The 15,487-nt window shown below is 41.8% G+C and overlaps 2 protein-coding genes across 8 annotated transcripts in view; one reads left to right on the top strand and one right to left on the bottom strand.

Annotated features, from left to right (window-relative positions):
* LOC134359578 (interleukin-15 receptor subunit alpha-like) overlaps positions 1-15,487 on the bottom strand; it is a 165,658-nt gene that overhangs the window by 129,387 nt on the left and 20,784 nt on the right. The gene's annotated exons all lie outside the window — the stretch shown is intronic.
* On the top strand, positions 409-12,714 carry LOC134359581 (uncharacterized). Its single transcript, XM_063073081.1, has 2 exons — positions 409-766; positions 12,147-12,714. The coding sequence occupies exons 1-2, from the start codon at positions 723-725 to the stop codon at positions 12,712-12,714; spliced, it is 612 nt and encodes a 203-aa protein (XP_062929151.1). The 5' UTR covers positions 409-722.

Below are 15,487 nucleotides of genomic sequence, written 5' to 3'. Positions count from 1 at the left end.
ACAATAGAGTCAATGTAAGACAACACACAAGCAAAGAATATTTAAAATAATCTTTAAATGGTGTTAAGACCAAAATAATCAAAGCTTATCTTTAGTCTTAAATCCACTGCTTTACCAATCGTAATTCCTGATCATCCACAGATGAGCCTCAGCTCATTTCACAGAACAGTGTAGCATTGAATCAATAAATCTCAATGCACCCCACAACTTTGCCTAAAATATGCACATAGTATAGAGTAGATGCATATGTTTGTAATATTTGCATTTACGTCCAATACTGATCATATTTCACTTCTTGTGCGTGCTCCCATGTGCACAGCATAGTACTTCAGTGAATTCACTAGTCCACCTGCCTTTCTGCTTGTATGTTATTGAGCCAACAGCTGACTTACTTACTGGCAGCCCTGAGGCTCACAATATCCCACACACAATATGCAAAGTACATTTCTGGTTTTCAAGTGTGTAAGTTTGCATATTCAGTCTTCATTCTGGAAGTCAGTAATCAGCCTGGACACTTACACAAACAGAGCAGAGACAGATCATCAGCTCAAATCATAAGCACACCAGAGATTCTGCCGATGCTGGAAACCCAGAGCAACACACACAAAATGCTGGAGGAACTCAGCTGATCAGGCTGATCGAGACGAGTAAACAGTCGACAGTTTGGGCCAAGACCCTTCATCAGGGATGGAGAGAAAGGGGGAAGAAGACAGAATAAGAAAATGGAGGAGGGGAAGGAGTTCAAGGTGATCGGTGAAACCAGATGGTAGGTGGAGGGAGGAGGAGTGAGAGCTGGGAGGTGATGGGTGGAAAACGTAAAGGTCTGAAGAAGGAGGAAGATGATACCTCAAAATACTTATGCCTTTCCGATGGGTCTATTAGTCTTACGTTTTTGCATTTTCTTTCTGTAAACATATTTTTTTATCTCTTGAAACCGTTTGTATTTGGTACTTCTTTGGAAGTGCTATGCAACTCTGCAACTTTTTGTGTGAAAATGTTCCCTCGTAAATACATAGTTTGAGTTCTTTAACTTGGTCACATGTACATCGAAAGATTGAGACATAAAGTGAAGTGCGTTGTTCTGCATCGGCGCCCAAATATGTGTTGGGGCAGCCCGCAAGTGTTGCCGTGCTTCCACTGCCAACATAGCATGCACAATTTACTAACCCTAACCCTGACCGCATGTCTTTTGGAATTGTGGCAGGAAATCAGAGTACCCAGAGGAATCCAAGTTGTCATGGAAAGAATGTATAAAATCCTTACATACAGCGGCGGGAATTCAACCATGATTGCTGGTCACTAGCACTTTAAAGAACTATGCTACTGTCTTCTCAATATATACCCAAATCTTGTTATTGGTTTCCAATATCCTTCTCAGTATCTTTCATAATCCTTGAATTGCACCACCTCAAATGTTTCACTTTTCTAAAGGCAAAATACCTTTCAGCGTACATGGAATTCCCTAGAAACATCTTTGCTGGCTGCTTTAAATAGCTTTGAGATAGTTGGGCTAGAACGGCAACAAAAATCAGCAGGCCTGTTCAATAACCTGCTGTAAATTTGGAGATGATCAGACTCTTCTGATCGTCGAGTGCCTAGTTAATAGCCCATTAAGGCACATGCAAGGAGGGTGAACATATGACGTTCAAGATGTACTGAAACTGACTAAAGGTTTTGGTTCTATCTGACATTCACCTCACCCCTAATTACTTATATTACCTTCTTATCAGATTGCAGCTCAGGTAAACTTTGTGTTCCTGCTTATCACTCTCCAGCAGCTGTCTCCACCTTCACCCTCTCCACTTTTCACCTTGCTAATCTGCCTCTGGTTTATTTTGCCACAATCTAACAAGCACCTGCCTCGGTCTTGCTTACCTGGTTCAATCCACCTGTAAGGCTTCACCTCTCCTCAATCCATCAATCACTTCGTGCTCCTGTTCAATGTTCCTTCTAACTTCTTTTTCACAGCTGCGTGGACAAACCATTCCTCTGAGCAGGAGATTTGTTTTCTCCTTTCTTTACAGGGCCTAAAAACTGCACAGTACTTTAAACGTTTTGGTTTGTAATCCATCTGCTATAAATACTTAGAATGAAAATTGCAAAATCACACCCTTCTGATTTTATTTATGAATTGAAGGGTATAATGAAATAGAGTACAATAAAGCAAATCTTCCATATTATGTAAACTCTTTCTAGCTATGTCCAATTCCAGCTGCGTGGCAACAAACGTTATGTTCACGGGAGCATTTCAATTACTGCACGGCCGCGTATCCATGCAGCTTAAAAGGAACAGTGCTTCTGTCCCACCCCTATCCTGTCTCCTCTTTATACCTGCCGTCTTCCCTCTCACACTCTCAGTCCTGAAATCATAAACACAAGAGATTCTACAGATTTTCTCTTGTTTGAGAATTTTTAGTACTGTGCCCAGAAGAGTTCGCTCTAAATTGCTGATTATTATTACAGGGTTGCCTGCTATTTTGTTTCATAGTTAGTTTGATTTCATCGCAGAATAGACACCAGTTTTCATGACAAACCAGATAAACAATAAATTTCTATCAGTGTCACCAGACTCAGAAGCTAAAACAGTGGTATGGCCACCTATGACAGGAAATATGTTGCCTTTCAGGTTCAGCTAGTTGCACATTGCACAGAGTACAGAAGAAGAAGGCTATTCTGACTTATTTCAGCTATGTTTAATTTAGACTATAAGACATAAGAGTAGAATTGGGCCATGCAGCCTATCAAGTCTGCTCCACATCTTTTTCAAATGAGTCCAGGGCTTTTCTTTCATTAGTCATAGCTTAAAAAAATACAAAAATACACTACACACATTGATCAATGCACGTGAAGAACTTCCTGAAGTCAGCAATAAAATGATGAAAAATGGGAAAATTCAGCAGGTCAGGTGACACTTGTGGACAGGGAAATAGTCAGTGTTTCAGGTCGAAGACCCTTCTGCTGTTCTGCTTTGACCTGTTTTTCATGATCAAACAAGAACAGTGACATTTGCAGTTACATAATATTATGTGTATACAGGCTGTCCCCAAGGTTACAACAGCCACTTAAAAATACTGTACATATAAAAGAGTTCCTGTAATTAAATTCAAAAGCCTGGCATATGTACAAAAGTTTGTTTCTTGGAATGGCAGAATGAGCTTCCTCTGTGATATTGTAACTGTTTGGAAAGATAACACATGGCCCTTCAAGTAGGGGTCTTAATTGCTACACGGCTAGACCACACAATCGTGGTGCCAAACATGATGCCAATAGGGCAGCATGGCAGCTAGCGTAAAGCTTTACAGTGCCAGTGATTGGAAGACTGGGGTTGATTTCTAGCTGCCACCTGCGAGGAGGTTATACATTCTCCCCATGACTGTGTCGGTCTTCTCCAGCAGCTCCGATTTCCCCCACATTCTAGGAATGTACCAGTTAGGGTCAGCAAGCTGTGGGCACGCTATGTTGGCACCAGAGTGTGTGTGCCCACCCCCCCCCCCCCAGGGCAGTGTTGGTCATTGCTGCAAATAACATATTTCACTGTAGGTTTTGATAGCCATGTGTCAAATAAAGCTAATGTTTAATCTTTTCATCTTTAATCATTAATCTTTAACTTAAACAGCATATCTGCCTGGACATGGTCTATATCTCTCCATCCCCTCCCTGTTCATATGTCTTTCATAAAGTCATACAAGAATACAGCACAGAAACAGGCCCTTCAGCCCATCTAGTGTGTGCTGAACCATTTAAACTGCCTGCTCCCATCGACCTGCACTGGGACCATAGCCATTCATACCCTTACCATCTATGTACCTATTCAAAACTTCTCGTAAGTATTCAGATCAAGCTGGCATGCACCACTTGCTCTGTCAGCTCTCATGGTGCTCTAAGTAAAACATTTTCCCCTCCTATTCCCCTTAAACATTTTACCTTTCACCTTTAACCCATGCCTCAAGTTGTAATCCCACACAACCTCAGTGGAAAAAGCCCACTTGCATTTAACCTCTCTATACCCCTCAACCTTCTATGTTCCAAGGAATAAAGTCTTTTCCTTATAATGCAGGTCTTCCAGGCAATATCCTTGTTAATTTTCCCTGTGCTCTTTCAACCTTATTAACATCTTTCCTGTAGGTAGGTGACCAAAACTGCACATAAAACTCCAAGTTAGACCTCACCAATGTCTATATAACTTCAACATAACATCTCCTGTACTCGGTACTTTAATTTATGAAGGCTAATGTGCGAAAAGCTTTCTTTGTGACCCTATCTACCTGTGCCGATTCTTCCAATGAATTATAGACCTGCATTGCCAGGTCCCCTTGTTCTACAACACTCCTCAGTGCTCCACCATTCAGTGTGTAAGAAATAACCTGGTTGGTCCTACTGAAGTACAACCTCGCACTTGTCTACATTAAATTCCGCCTGCCTATTTCAGCCCATTCTTCCAGCTGATCCAGATCCCATTGCAAGCTCTCATACTCTTCCTCACTGTCCCCTACACAATCAAACTTGGTGTCATCTACAAAGTTGTTGATCCAGTCAATCACATTATCATCCAGATCATTGATAAATAAATGACAAGCAATAACAGACCCTGCACCAATCACTGTGGCACTCCACTTGTTACAAGCCTCCAGTCAGAAAGGCAACCAGCTACACACTCTCTGGCTTCTCCCACAAAGGCCAATGTCTAGTCCAATTTACTACCTCATCTTGAATGCCGAGCCTCTGAACCCTCTTGACCAACCTCCCAGATGGGTTCTTGTCAAATACCTTGCTGAAGTCCATGTAGGCAACATCTGCTGCCTTTCCTCCATCAACTTTCTTAATAACTTCCTCAAAAAAAACTATATAGTATTGGTTAGACACGACCTACCACGGATGAAACCGTGTCGACTATCCCTAATCAATCCAAGTGTAACCAGATACTCAAATATCCTGTCCTTTAGAATATCTTCCAATAACTTGCCCACTATTGATGTCAGGCTCACTGGCCTATAGTTTCCTGGTTTCTATTTAAAGTCTTTCTTAAACAATGGAACAACTTTAACTGTCCTCCAATCCTCTGGCACCTCACCTGTTGCCAAGGATGATTTAAATATCTCTGCTAGGACCCCCGCAATTTCTGCACTTGCCTCCCACAGGATCCCAGGGAACACCTTGTTATGCCCTGGGAATTTATCCACCCTAACTTACCTCAAGAGAGAAAACACCTCCTCTCCTGTAATCTGTATAGGGTTCATGAACTCACTGTTGCTTTGCCTTATTACTATAGACTCTGTGTCTGTGTCATGAATAAATACAGATGCAAAAAAATCATTTAAGATCTCCCCATCTCTTTTGGCTCCACGCATAGATTGCCTTTCTGATTACCATTCTGATCTTCTAGAGGACCAACCTCATGCCTTCTTTTAGCTCTCCTGATTTCTTGCATTTTCAGTGTTCTCTTGCATTTCTTATACTCCTCAAGTGCCTCATTTGTTCCTACCTGCCTATACTTGCTATGCTCCTCCTTTTTTTCCCCTCAACCAGGGTACCAATATCTCTTGAAAGCCAAGGTTTCCTAAACCTGCTATCTTTGCCTTTTATTCTGACAGGCACATCAAGCTTTGTATTTTCAAAATTTCACTTTTGTTGGTCTCCTAATTACCAAGTACACCATGTCAGAAAACAGCATGTCCCATTTGCCAGATCATTTCTGATACCATCAAAATTGGCCTTTCTTCAATTTAGAATCTTAACCCACAGACCAGACCTACTCATTTCAATATTCACCCTGAAACTAATGGCATTCGGATCACTATCTCTACACAAACTTCTGTCACCTGCCTTGTCTCATTCCCAACTAGCAGATCAAGTATCGCACACCCTCTTGTTGCGACCTTTACGAACTGATTAAGGAAACATTCCTGGACACTTTTGACAAACTCTCTTCCATCTAGTCCTTTTATAATATGGAGTCCCAGTCAATGTGTAGGAAGTTAAAAATCACTTACAACCTTATGCTTTTTTGCAACAGTCTGTGATCTCTCTACAAATTGGTTCCTCTAAATCCCATGGTCTATAATATAGTCTCAATGTAGTCATATCTTTCTTATTTCTCAATTCCACTCATAATGCCTCACTAGTTGAGTTCTCCAGTCTGTCCTGACAGAACACCGCCATGATATTTTCCCTGACTAGAAATGCCACCCCCCCCAAACAATGAAACCCCAGAATATTGAGCTGCTAGTCCTGCCCCTTCTGCAACCATGTCTCACTAATGGCTACAATATCATAATTCCAGGTATTGATCCATGTCCTGAGCTCATCTGTCTTTCTTAAGATACTTCTTGCATTGCAATATACGTAGCTCAGAACAGTAGTGGCACCATGCTCAACCTTTTAATTCTTGACTTTGTTTGAGGTCTAACAACATCTGGCTTCACAACCTCTCCACTCTCGGTTCTGGCACTCTGGTTCCCATCCCCCCACAACTCTAGTTTAAACCCCCCAGTGCAGCTCCAGCAAACCTTCCCGCTAGGTTATTATCCCCTGTCAATTCAGGTGCAAACCATCCCTTCTGTACAGGTCCCACCTTCCCTGGAAGAGATCCCAGTAATCCAAAAATCTGACCCTACCTCCTACACCAAATCATTAGCCACATATTAAACTATATAATCTTCCTATTTTTAGCTTCACTAGCACGGTGGCATGGGTAGCAATCCAGCAGTCACAACACTGGAAGTCCTGCCCTTTAACTTAGCACATAACTCCCTGAAATCCCTTTGCAGAACCTCGCCACTCTTTCGACCCATGTCATTGGTACCTATATGGGCCACAACCTCTGGCTGCTCACACTCCCACGTAAGTATGCTGAGATGCTGAGGACTCAATCCGATGTATCCTGGACCCTGGCATTCAGAAGGCAACAGACCATCCAGGAATCTCATTCTCATCCACAGAACCTCCTTTCTGTTCTCCTAACTAATGAATCCACTATCGTCACAGCGTGCCTCTTCTCCCCAACTTCCCTTCTGAGTCACAGGGGCAGACTCAGGGCCAGAGACCTGACTGTTGTGGCTTTCTTCTGTTAGGTGATTCCCCCCAAAAGATACCTGTTGTTGAGGGGGATGGCCATAGGGATACACTATACACCCCTCCTTGGAAGTTATCATGTTTTATTGTTATCCCCTTTCCCCTTCCTGACTGCCACCCAGTTTTCTGTGTCCTACACCTTGGGTGTAACTACCTGTCTATTTGTCCTTAATATATCTGCCTCAGCCTCCCGAATGATCCAGAGTTCATCCATTTCCAGCTCCAACTCCTTAATGCAGTGTTAGAAGCCGCAGATGGATGCACTTCATGCAGGTATAGGCCATCAGGGTCACTGGAGGTTTGCCTGTCTTCCTATATCCCATGAGAGGAGCATTTAACTACCCTGTCTAATATCTCCACTGTTCTAACTGAGCAAACATAAAGAGGAAAAAACAATAAATAAACTTTGGGGACAAAAATCTACCTACTGCTTTTTTGCTTTCTCTCACTCAAGCCTCTCCTTGCTGAAGCCTCAAAGAGCTAAAGCCTCAAAATTCCCCACTCTAACTCTGCCCACTTCAATGATGGCCGCTCTGCTTGCCCCTGCTTTATCTTAATTTGTTCTTGCCAATCATCCTGCTTACTGATTGGTCACTGCCCAAAACATCAAACTTCTGCAAGTTGCTGCCTTAGCTACTCAATCAACGAACCTAAGTGAGCGATGTCTTCTTACGCTTCAGATCTCTGCTTGGTTGCTGCTCCAGAACAAAAAACCTCTGAAACTTTGTTATAGTCCTGGCAGTATGGTCCAGGTATCTACCACACTCTGTATAAAGTCTTGTCTGGTAAATCTCCTTTAAATTTTCTCCCTCTCACCTTAAAGCTATGTCCCCTATTAGTTGATATTTTCACCCTAGGAAAAAAAAGATTCCATCTACCAAATCAATGCCTCACATCATTTTACAGTAGCAGTGCGATCACTCAGGTTGAAGGTGATGTTCTCCTAAGGGGGTAACTATTGCTAAGTCTTCAGGTGGCTGTAGAGGCCAATCTAGGATCCATATATTCTGGTGTCATGTGGGCTTCCAGACCTCACAATCCTGTCCCCTTTGCCACATGCTGATTGCCACAGGACCTTATTGGGGATGTTAGGGTGGATTCCCTTAATGAAGAACACCTGTGTGTGACTTTCAAGAACTCTGTGACTCAGGTTCTCAGTATTATGCATTTATTTATTATTGTTATTGTTGTTGTATTTTTATTTATTCTCAGCTCTAGCTGGTAAAACCTGAGGTACCTGCATAGCCAAGTTCACTCTTTTCTCAATTGCTAGGAACATTCGGACTATTCTAGTGGTGTTTATTATTGTGGCTTTCTGAAGACTTCCATATATTGCTGCATAAACCTAATTGCTTAATGCCATTGTGTAATGACCTTGGGATGATACCAGCAGTAGATATTACTGTTGGGATGAGGTATACAGACCTGAGGTCCCCTACAGACAGAAACAGGTGAGTTGATTATGGGGAGCAAGGACATGGCAGACCAATTGAATAATTACTTTGGTTCTGTCTTCACTAAAGAGGACATAAATAATCTTCCAGAAATAGTAGGGGACAGAGGGTCCAATGAGATGGAGGAACTGAGGGAAATACATAGAAACATAGAAACATAGAAAATAGGTGCAGGAGTAGGCCATTCGGCCCTTCAAGCCTGCACCACCATTTATTATGATCATGGCTGATCATCCAACTCAGAACCCTGCACCAGCCTTCCCTCCATACCCCCTGATCCCCGTAGCCACAAGGGCCATATCTAACACCCTCTTAAATATAGCCAATGAACTGGCCTCAACATTTTTCTGTGGCAGAGAATTCCACAGATTCACCACTCTCTGTGTGAAGAAGTTTTTCCTAATCTCCGTCCTAAAAGGCTTCCCCTTTATCCTCAAACTGTGACCCCTCATTCTGGACTTCCCCAACATCGGGAACAATCTTCCTGCATCTAGCCTGTCCAATCCCTTTAGGATTTTATACGTTTCAATCAGATCCCCGCTCAATCTTCTAAATTCCAACGAGAACAAGCCTAGTTCATCCAGTCTTTCTTCATATAAAAGTCCTGCCATCCCAGGAATCAATCTGGTGAACCTTCTTTGTACTCCCTCTATGGCAAGGATGTCTTTCCCAGATTAGGGGACCAAAACTGCACACAATACTCCAGGTGTGGTCTCACCAAGGCCCTGTACAACTGCAGTAGTACCTCCCTGCTCCTGTACTCGAATCCTCTCGCTATAAATGCCAGCATACCGTTCGCCTTTTTCACCGCCTGCTGTACCTGCATGCCCACTTTCAATGACTGGCATATAATGACACCCAGGTCTCGTTGCACCTCCCCTTTTCCTAATCGGCCACCATTCAGATAATAATCTGCTTTCCTATTTTTGCCACCAAAGTGAATAACTTCACATTTATCCACATTAAATTGCATCTGCCATGAATTTGCCCACTCACCCAACCTATCCAAGTCACCCTGCATCCTCTTAGCATCCTCCTCACAGCTAACACTGCCGCCCAGCTTCGTGTCATCCGCAAACTTGGAGATGCTGCATTTAATTCCCTCATCCAAGTCATTAATATATATTGTAAACAACTGGGGTCCCAGCACTGAGCCTTGCGGTACCCCACTAGTCACTGCCTGCCATTCTGAAAAGGTCCCGTTTATTCCCACTCTTTGCTTCCTGTCTGCTAACCAATTCTCTATCCACATCAATACCTTACCCCCAATACCGTGTGCTTTAAGTTTGCACACTAATCTCCTCGTGGGACCTTGTCAAAGCCTTTTGAAAATCCAAATATACCACATCCACTGGTTCTCCCCTATCCACTCTACTAGTTACATCCTCAAAAAACTCTATGCGATTCGTCAGACATGATTTTCCTTTCACAAATCCATGCTGACTTTGTCCAATGATTTCACCGCTTTCCAAATGTGCTGTTATCACATCTTTGATAACTGACTCCAGCAGTTTCCCCACCACCGACATTAGGCTAACCGGTCTATAATTCCCCGGTTTCTCTCTCCCTCCTTTTTTAAAAAGTGGGGTTACATTAGCCACCCTCCAATCCTCAGGAACTAGTCCAGAATCTAACGAGTTTTGTAAAATTATCACTAATGCATCCACTATTTCTTGGGCTACTTCCTTAAGCACTCTGGGATGCAGACCATCTGGCCCTGGGGATTTATCTGCCTTTAATCCCTTCAATTTACCTAACACCACTTCCCTACTAACAAGTATTTGCTCAGTTTATCCTCTTTCACACATTGGATGTCTGCCTTGCTTCTATGTAGTTTCTCATTGACTGTATTGTATTGCTTTGTTCCACTGTAAATACCTGCAAGAAAATGAATCTCAGGGTAATATTTGGTGGCATACTACGTATATATGTACAGTGCCTATAAAATATTCACCCCTCCTTGGAAGTTATCATGTTTTATTGCTTTATAACATTGAGTCACAGTTTATTTAATTTGGCTTTTATTGACACTGATCAACAGAAAAGACTCTTTTGTGTCAAAGTGAAAACAAATTTCTACAAATTGGTCTAAATTAATTACAATTATTAAACACAAAATAATTGATTGCATAATTACTCACCCCCTTCAAGTGAGTATTTAATTGAAGCACCTTTGGCAGCAACTACAGCCTTGAGTCTGTGTGGATAGGTCTCTATCAGCTTTGCACATCTGGACACTGCAAGTTTTCCATATTCTTCTTTACAAAACTGCTTAAGCTCTGTCAGATTGCATGGGGATCATGAGTGACCAGATCTTTTCAAGTCCAGCCGCAAATTCTCAATTGGATTGAGGTCTGGACTCTGACTTGGCCATCCAGGACATTAACTTTGTTGTTTTTAAGCCAGTCCTGTATAACTTTGGCTTTATGCTTGAGGTCATTTTCTTTCTGGAAAACATATCTTCTCCAAAGTCGCAGTTCTTTTGCAGACTGAATCATGTTTTTCTCCAGGATTTCCCTGTATTTTGCTGCATTCATTTTACCCTGTACCTTCACAATCCTTCCAGGGCCTGCTGCAGTGAAGCATCCCCACAGCATGATGCAGCCACCACCATGCTTCACGATAGGGATGGTGTGTTTTTGATTATGTCCGGTGTTTGGCTTATGCATTAAACATAACGTTTAATCTGATGGGCAAAAGCTCAATTTTGGTTTCTTCAGACCATAGAACCTTCTTCCAGCTGACTTAGGTTCTCCCACATGCCTTCTTGTAAACTCTAGCTGAGAATTCATGTGAGTTTCTTTCAACAGTGGCTTTCTCTTTGCCACTCTCCCATAAAAATGCAACTGGTGAAGCACCCAGGCTACAGTTCTGGCATGTGTAGTCTCACCCATCTCAACCACTGAAGCTTGTAACTCCTCTAAAGCTGTCATAGGTCTCTTGGTGGCCGCCCTCACTAGTCCCCTTTGTGCACGGTTACTCAGTTTTTGAGGATGGCCTACTCTAGGCAGGGTTACAGCTGTGCCCTATTTCTTTCCATTTCCTGATGATTGACGACTGCACTCCAAGGGATATTCAGTGACTTGGAAATGTTCTCGTTTCCATCTCCTGACTTAGGCTTTTCAATAACCTTTTTGCAGAGTTGCTTAGAGTGTTCCTTTTGTCTTCATGGTGTAGTTTTAGCCAGGATACTGACTCACCAGCAGTTGGACCTTCCAGATACAGGTGTATTTTTACTACAATCAATTGAAACACCTTGACTGCACACACGTCTCAAAAAAAAATCTCCATTTAACTAATTATGTGACTTCTCAAATCAATTGGCTAGACCGGTGATGATTTGCTATATCATATGACTTCTTATGTAATTATTATTTTGTGTTTTATATTTGTAATTAAGTTATATCACTTTGTAGAGACCTGTTTTCTCTTTGACACGAAAGTCTTTTTCTGTTGATCAGTGTCAAAAAAGCCAAATTAAATCCACAGTGATTTAATGTTGTCAAACAATAAAACAAGAAAACTTCCAAGGGCGGTGTGAATACTTACAGTAAATTTACTTACTTTGAACTTTGAAGTCACTGTATACTGTATACTGTCACTGTGTATTGTGTATTCCAGGGACCAGCTGATTGCGCTTATGCCGGCCGGTTTAGCGAGCAGAGCAGCAGACACCCCTGCTGAAATCTGGAGGAAAACACACAGAGGATACAGAGGGGGATCACAAAGGCAAAGAAAGAGGACTGGGTCAAGACAACAGAGACTTATGGAGAAGAACAGTTCGGTGGGTAATAAAATGGACGAGTTGACGGCACTAGCCAGGAGTCAGAGAACATTTCGGGAGTGCAGTGTTATGTGTTTTACTGAAACGGGGCTGCACGAGGACATACCCGACCAAAACTTTTCCATGGAGGGCTTCCAGACCGTTCGGGCTGACCGGAAGTGCACTGAGAGCGGTAAGCGTAAAGGAGTTGGGGGCTTGCTGTTCTGGTTAACAACAGATGGTGCAATCCTGGTCATATTACGATCGAGGAACGTGTTTGTAGACCGGATATTGAACTTTTTGCTGTTGGACTCCGGCCATATTTCACCGAGATACAACACTGGGTGTAATGGGAGGTTGTGCCTGCCTGTGGCCATCAAACTTTGCAGCTCCTCCCGTGGAAGGTCAGACACCCTGAGCCAATAGGCTGGTCCTGGACTTATTTCCATCTGGCATAGTTTGCATTTTGTTGTTTGATTGTTTGTGGTTTTTGTATTGCTATATTTATGCTCTATTCTTGGTTGGTGCAGCTGTAATGAAACCCAATTTCCCTCTGGATCAATAAAGTATATCTATCTATCTATTTATCTATCTACTTTCCACTTACATTCAACATAAGAAACTGCAGAACCTCACACTTGTCCAGATTAAGCTCACACTGCCATTTCTCTGCCCAATTTTTTTTTACTGATAACTTCCACACTGTCAAAAACTTAACGAGTTTTTGTGTTGGCTAGAAACTTACTAATTTGCCCATCACAGTACATTTTATATATTTATTTATTTATTTATTTCACAAACAGAAGAGGAACACTAATAAAATGCTGCTCTAGATTTCCAACATCTGCAGAATTTCTTGTGTCTAAAAACAACAGTGATCCTTGCAGAGCACCACAGGTCATACACCTCCAGTCAGAATAACACTCCTCCACAACTATCCTCTGGTTCTATGGCCAAACCAATTTTGAATCCAATCTACCATGTTTCTTTGGATCCCATGTCATTAATCATCTGGATCAACCTACCACAAGGGAATTTATCAAAAGCTTTGTTAAAGCCCACAAGTATACAAGATCCATTGTCTTATTTTCATCAAACACCTTCATCAAAAAAGAGAAGTTTGTTCAAAAAAGTTAAAGTTTGTAAGATATGACCTCCTCCACACAATGTCATGTTGACCATCCCTAAGAAGACTTTGCTTTTCCAGATGTGAGTAGATCCAATCCCCAGAATCATCTACAATAATTTTATTAGCATTGGCGTAAGGCACAGTGGCTTATACACATAGAGGCCACTTTATGAGGTACATCCCGTACCTAATAGCCACCAAGTGTATGTTCATGGTCTTCTGTTGCTGTGGCCCATTGACTTCTAGGTTTGACATGTTGTGCATTCAGAGATGAACTTCTGCACACCATGGTTGTAATGCAAGGTTATTTGAGCTACTGTCACCCTCCTGTCAACTTGAACCGGTCTGGCCATTTTCCTCTGGCATCTGTCATCTTTCTCATTAACAAGACATTTTCACCAACAGGACTGCTGCTCAATAGATGCTTTTAGCACCACACTCTGTCGTGCATGAAAATCCCACGTGATCAACAGTTTCTGAGATACTCAAAGCACCCCATTTAACACCAGCAATCATTCCATGGTTAAAGTCACTTGGATCATATTTCTTCCAAATTCTGATGTTTTCTCTGAATAACAACTGAACCTCATGACCATGTCTGCATGCTTTTAAGCATTGAGTTGCTGATTAGATATTTGCATTAATGAGCAGGTGTACAGATGTACCTTATATGCATAGATTCCCAGGTGTCCCTATTGCCTTCCTTAAACAGAGGGAAAACACTGGCTTTTCTACCAGTAGTCTGGGATCTTGCCTGAAAAGGAGACTAATATCTCTGTTGAGATCCCCACTATTATCACTCTTCTCTCTCTCAACAGTCTGAGATAGATCCCTTTTCCACCTTAAAGTTCCTCAAGAGACCCAACGCATCCTCCTTCTTGAAATCAACATGGTGTAGACTATCAGTATACCTCCCATTTTCCTCCATGCCCTTATCTTTGGTAAATACTGATAGTAGGTATATGTTTAATACCTCACCCATTTCCTGTGGCTCCAGAAATAAATTCCCTCCTTTATCCTTGAGTCATCTTACCTTCCTCCTAGCTACTTTCATATTTTTAATGTACTTATAAGATGCCTTGGGATTCTCTTTAATCTTACATGCCATGGATATTTTATAGCCTGTTTAACCCATTCGAGGCCCTGTTTAAGTTCTTCCCTGGTTCCTTGATACTCCCTATTGTCCCTGTCCAATTTCAGCTTCTCAGCCCTTACATTTTCTTTCTTTTCCGTTTTAGCTAAACTTCCAATATCACTCATCTTTCAAGTTCCCAAATTTTGCCATGTCTTTCTTTCTCATGTGACCATATGGGTACTGAATTCTATAGAGATAGCCTTTAAATTACTCTCATGTGTCAGATGTTGACCTACCCAGTCAGCTGCCATCAATCGATAATGCCCAGTTTCTGCCTAACACTGTTGCAATAAATCTTCCTCCAGTTTAGCACTTCTCCCCTGTGCAGTCTTATCCTTATCATAACCATGTGAAAACCTACAGTTATGATTACTGTTCCCAGAATGGTCTTCCACTAAAATTCTGATCACCTGACCATACAGATCAAATCATTACACAGTACATTGATGTAATACAAGGTAAAACAATAACAGAATGCAGAATAAAGTGTAACAGCTACAGAGAAAGTGTTGTGTAAGTAAGCAATAACATGCAAGATCATAAGGAGATAGATTATGAGGTTAATAGTCCATAATGTCATACCAGGGACATTCAATTGACTTATAAAGTGTGTAGAAACTGTCCTTGAACCTGGTAGTACATGCCCTCTGACTTCTGCATCTTCTACCCAATGGAGAATGCGAGGGCTATTTGATTATCCATCATTTCCATCAGTAATGTCATCCCAACATTTCCATTCCATTCTTGACACAGTGTATAGATAATCCAACAATGGAAGGTACTATACAAATCCTGAATTGGTAAATGAAGCTGGCCTGGTAATCAGAGTTTCAGTAGAAGAGCACTTTGGGAATAGTGGTCATAACTCCACAAGTTATCAAATGGTTATTGATAAAGATAAGACTGGACAAGGGAAAAGAGCTAAATTGAAGAAA

This window comes from Mobula hypostoma, chromosome 20 (assembly GCF_963921235.1).
Source record: "Mobula hypostoma chromosome 20, sMobHyp1.1, whole genome shotgun sequence".
NCBI lineage: Eukaryota > Metazoa > Chordata > Chondrichthyes > Myliobatiformes > Myliobatidae > Mobula > Mobula hypostoma.
Note: the sequence above shows the minus strand (reverse complement) of the source record. Positions and strands in the feature narration are given on the sequence as shown.

Bases quoted from the DNA above. Each gene is read 5' to 3' on its own strand.
- LOC134359581 (XM_063073081.1), top strand. From the start codon at position 723: ATGGAGGAGGGGAAGGAGTTCAAGGTGATCGGTGAAACCAGATG. The intron at 767-12,146 runs GTAGGTGGAGGG...TGTGTATTCCAG, and splicing joins GTGATCGGTGAAACCAGATG to GGACCAGCTGATTGCGCTTA.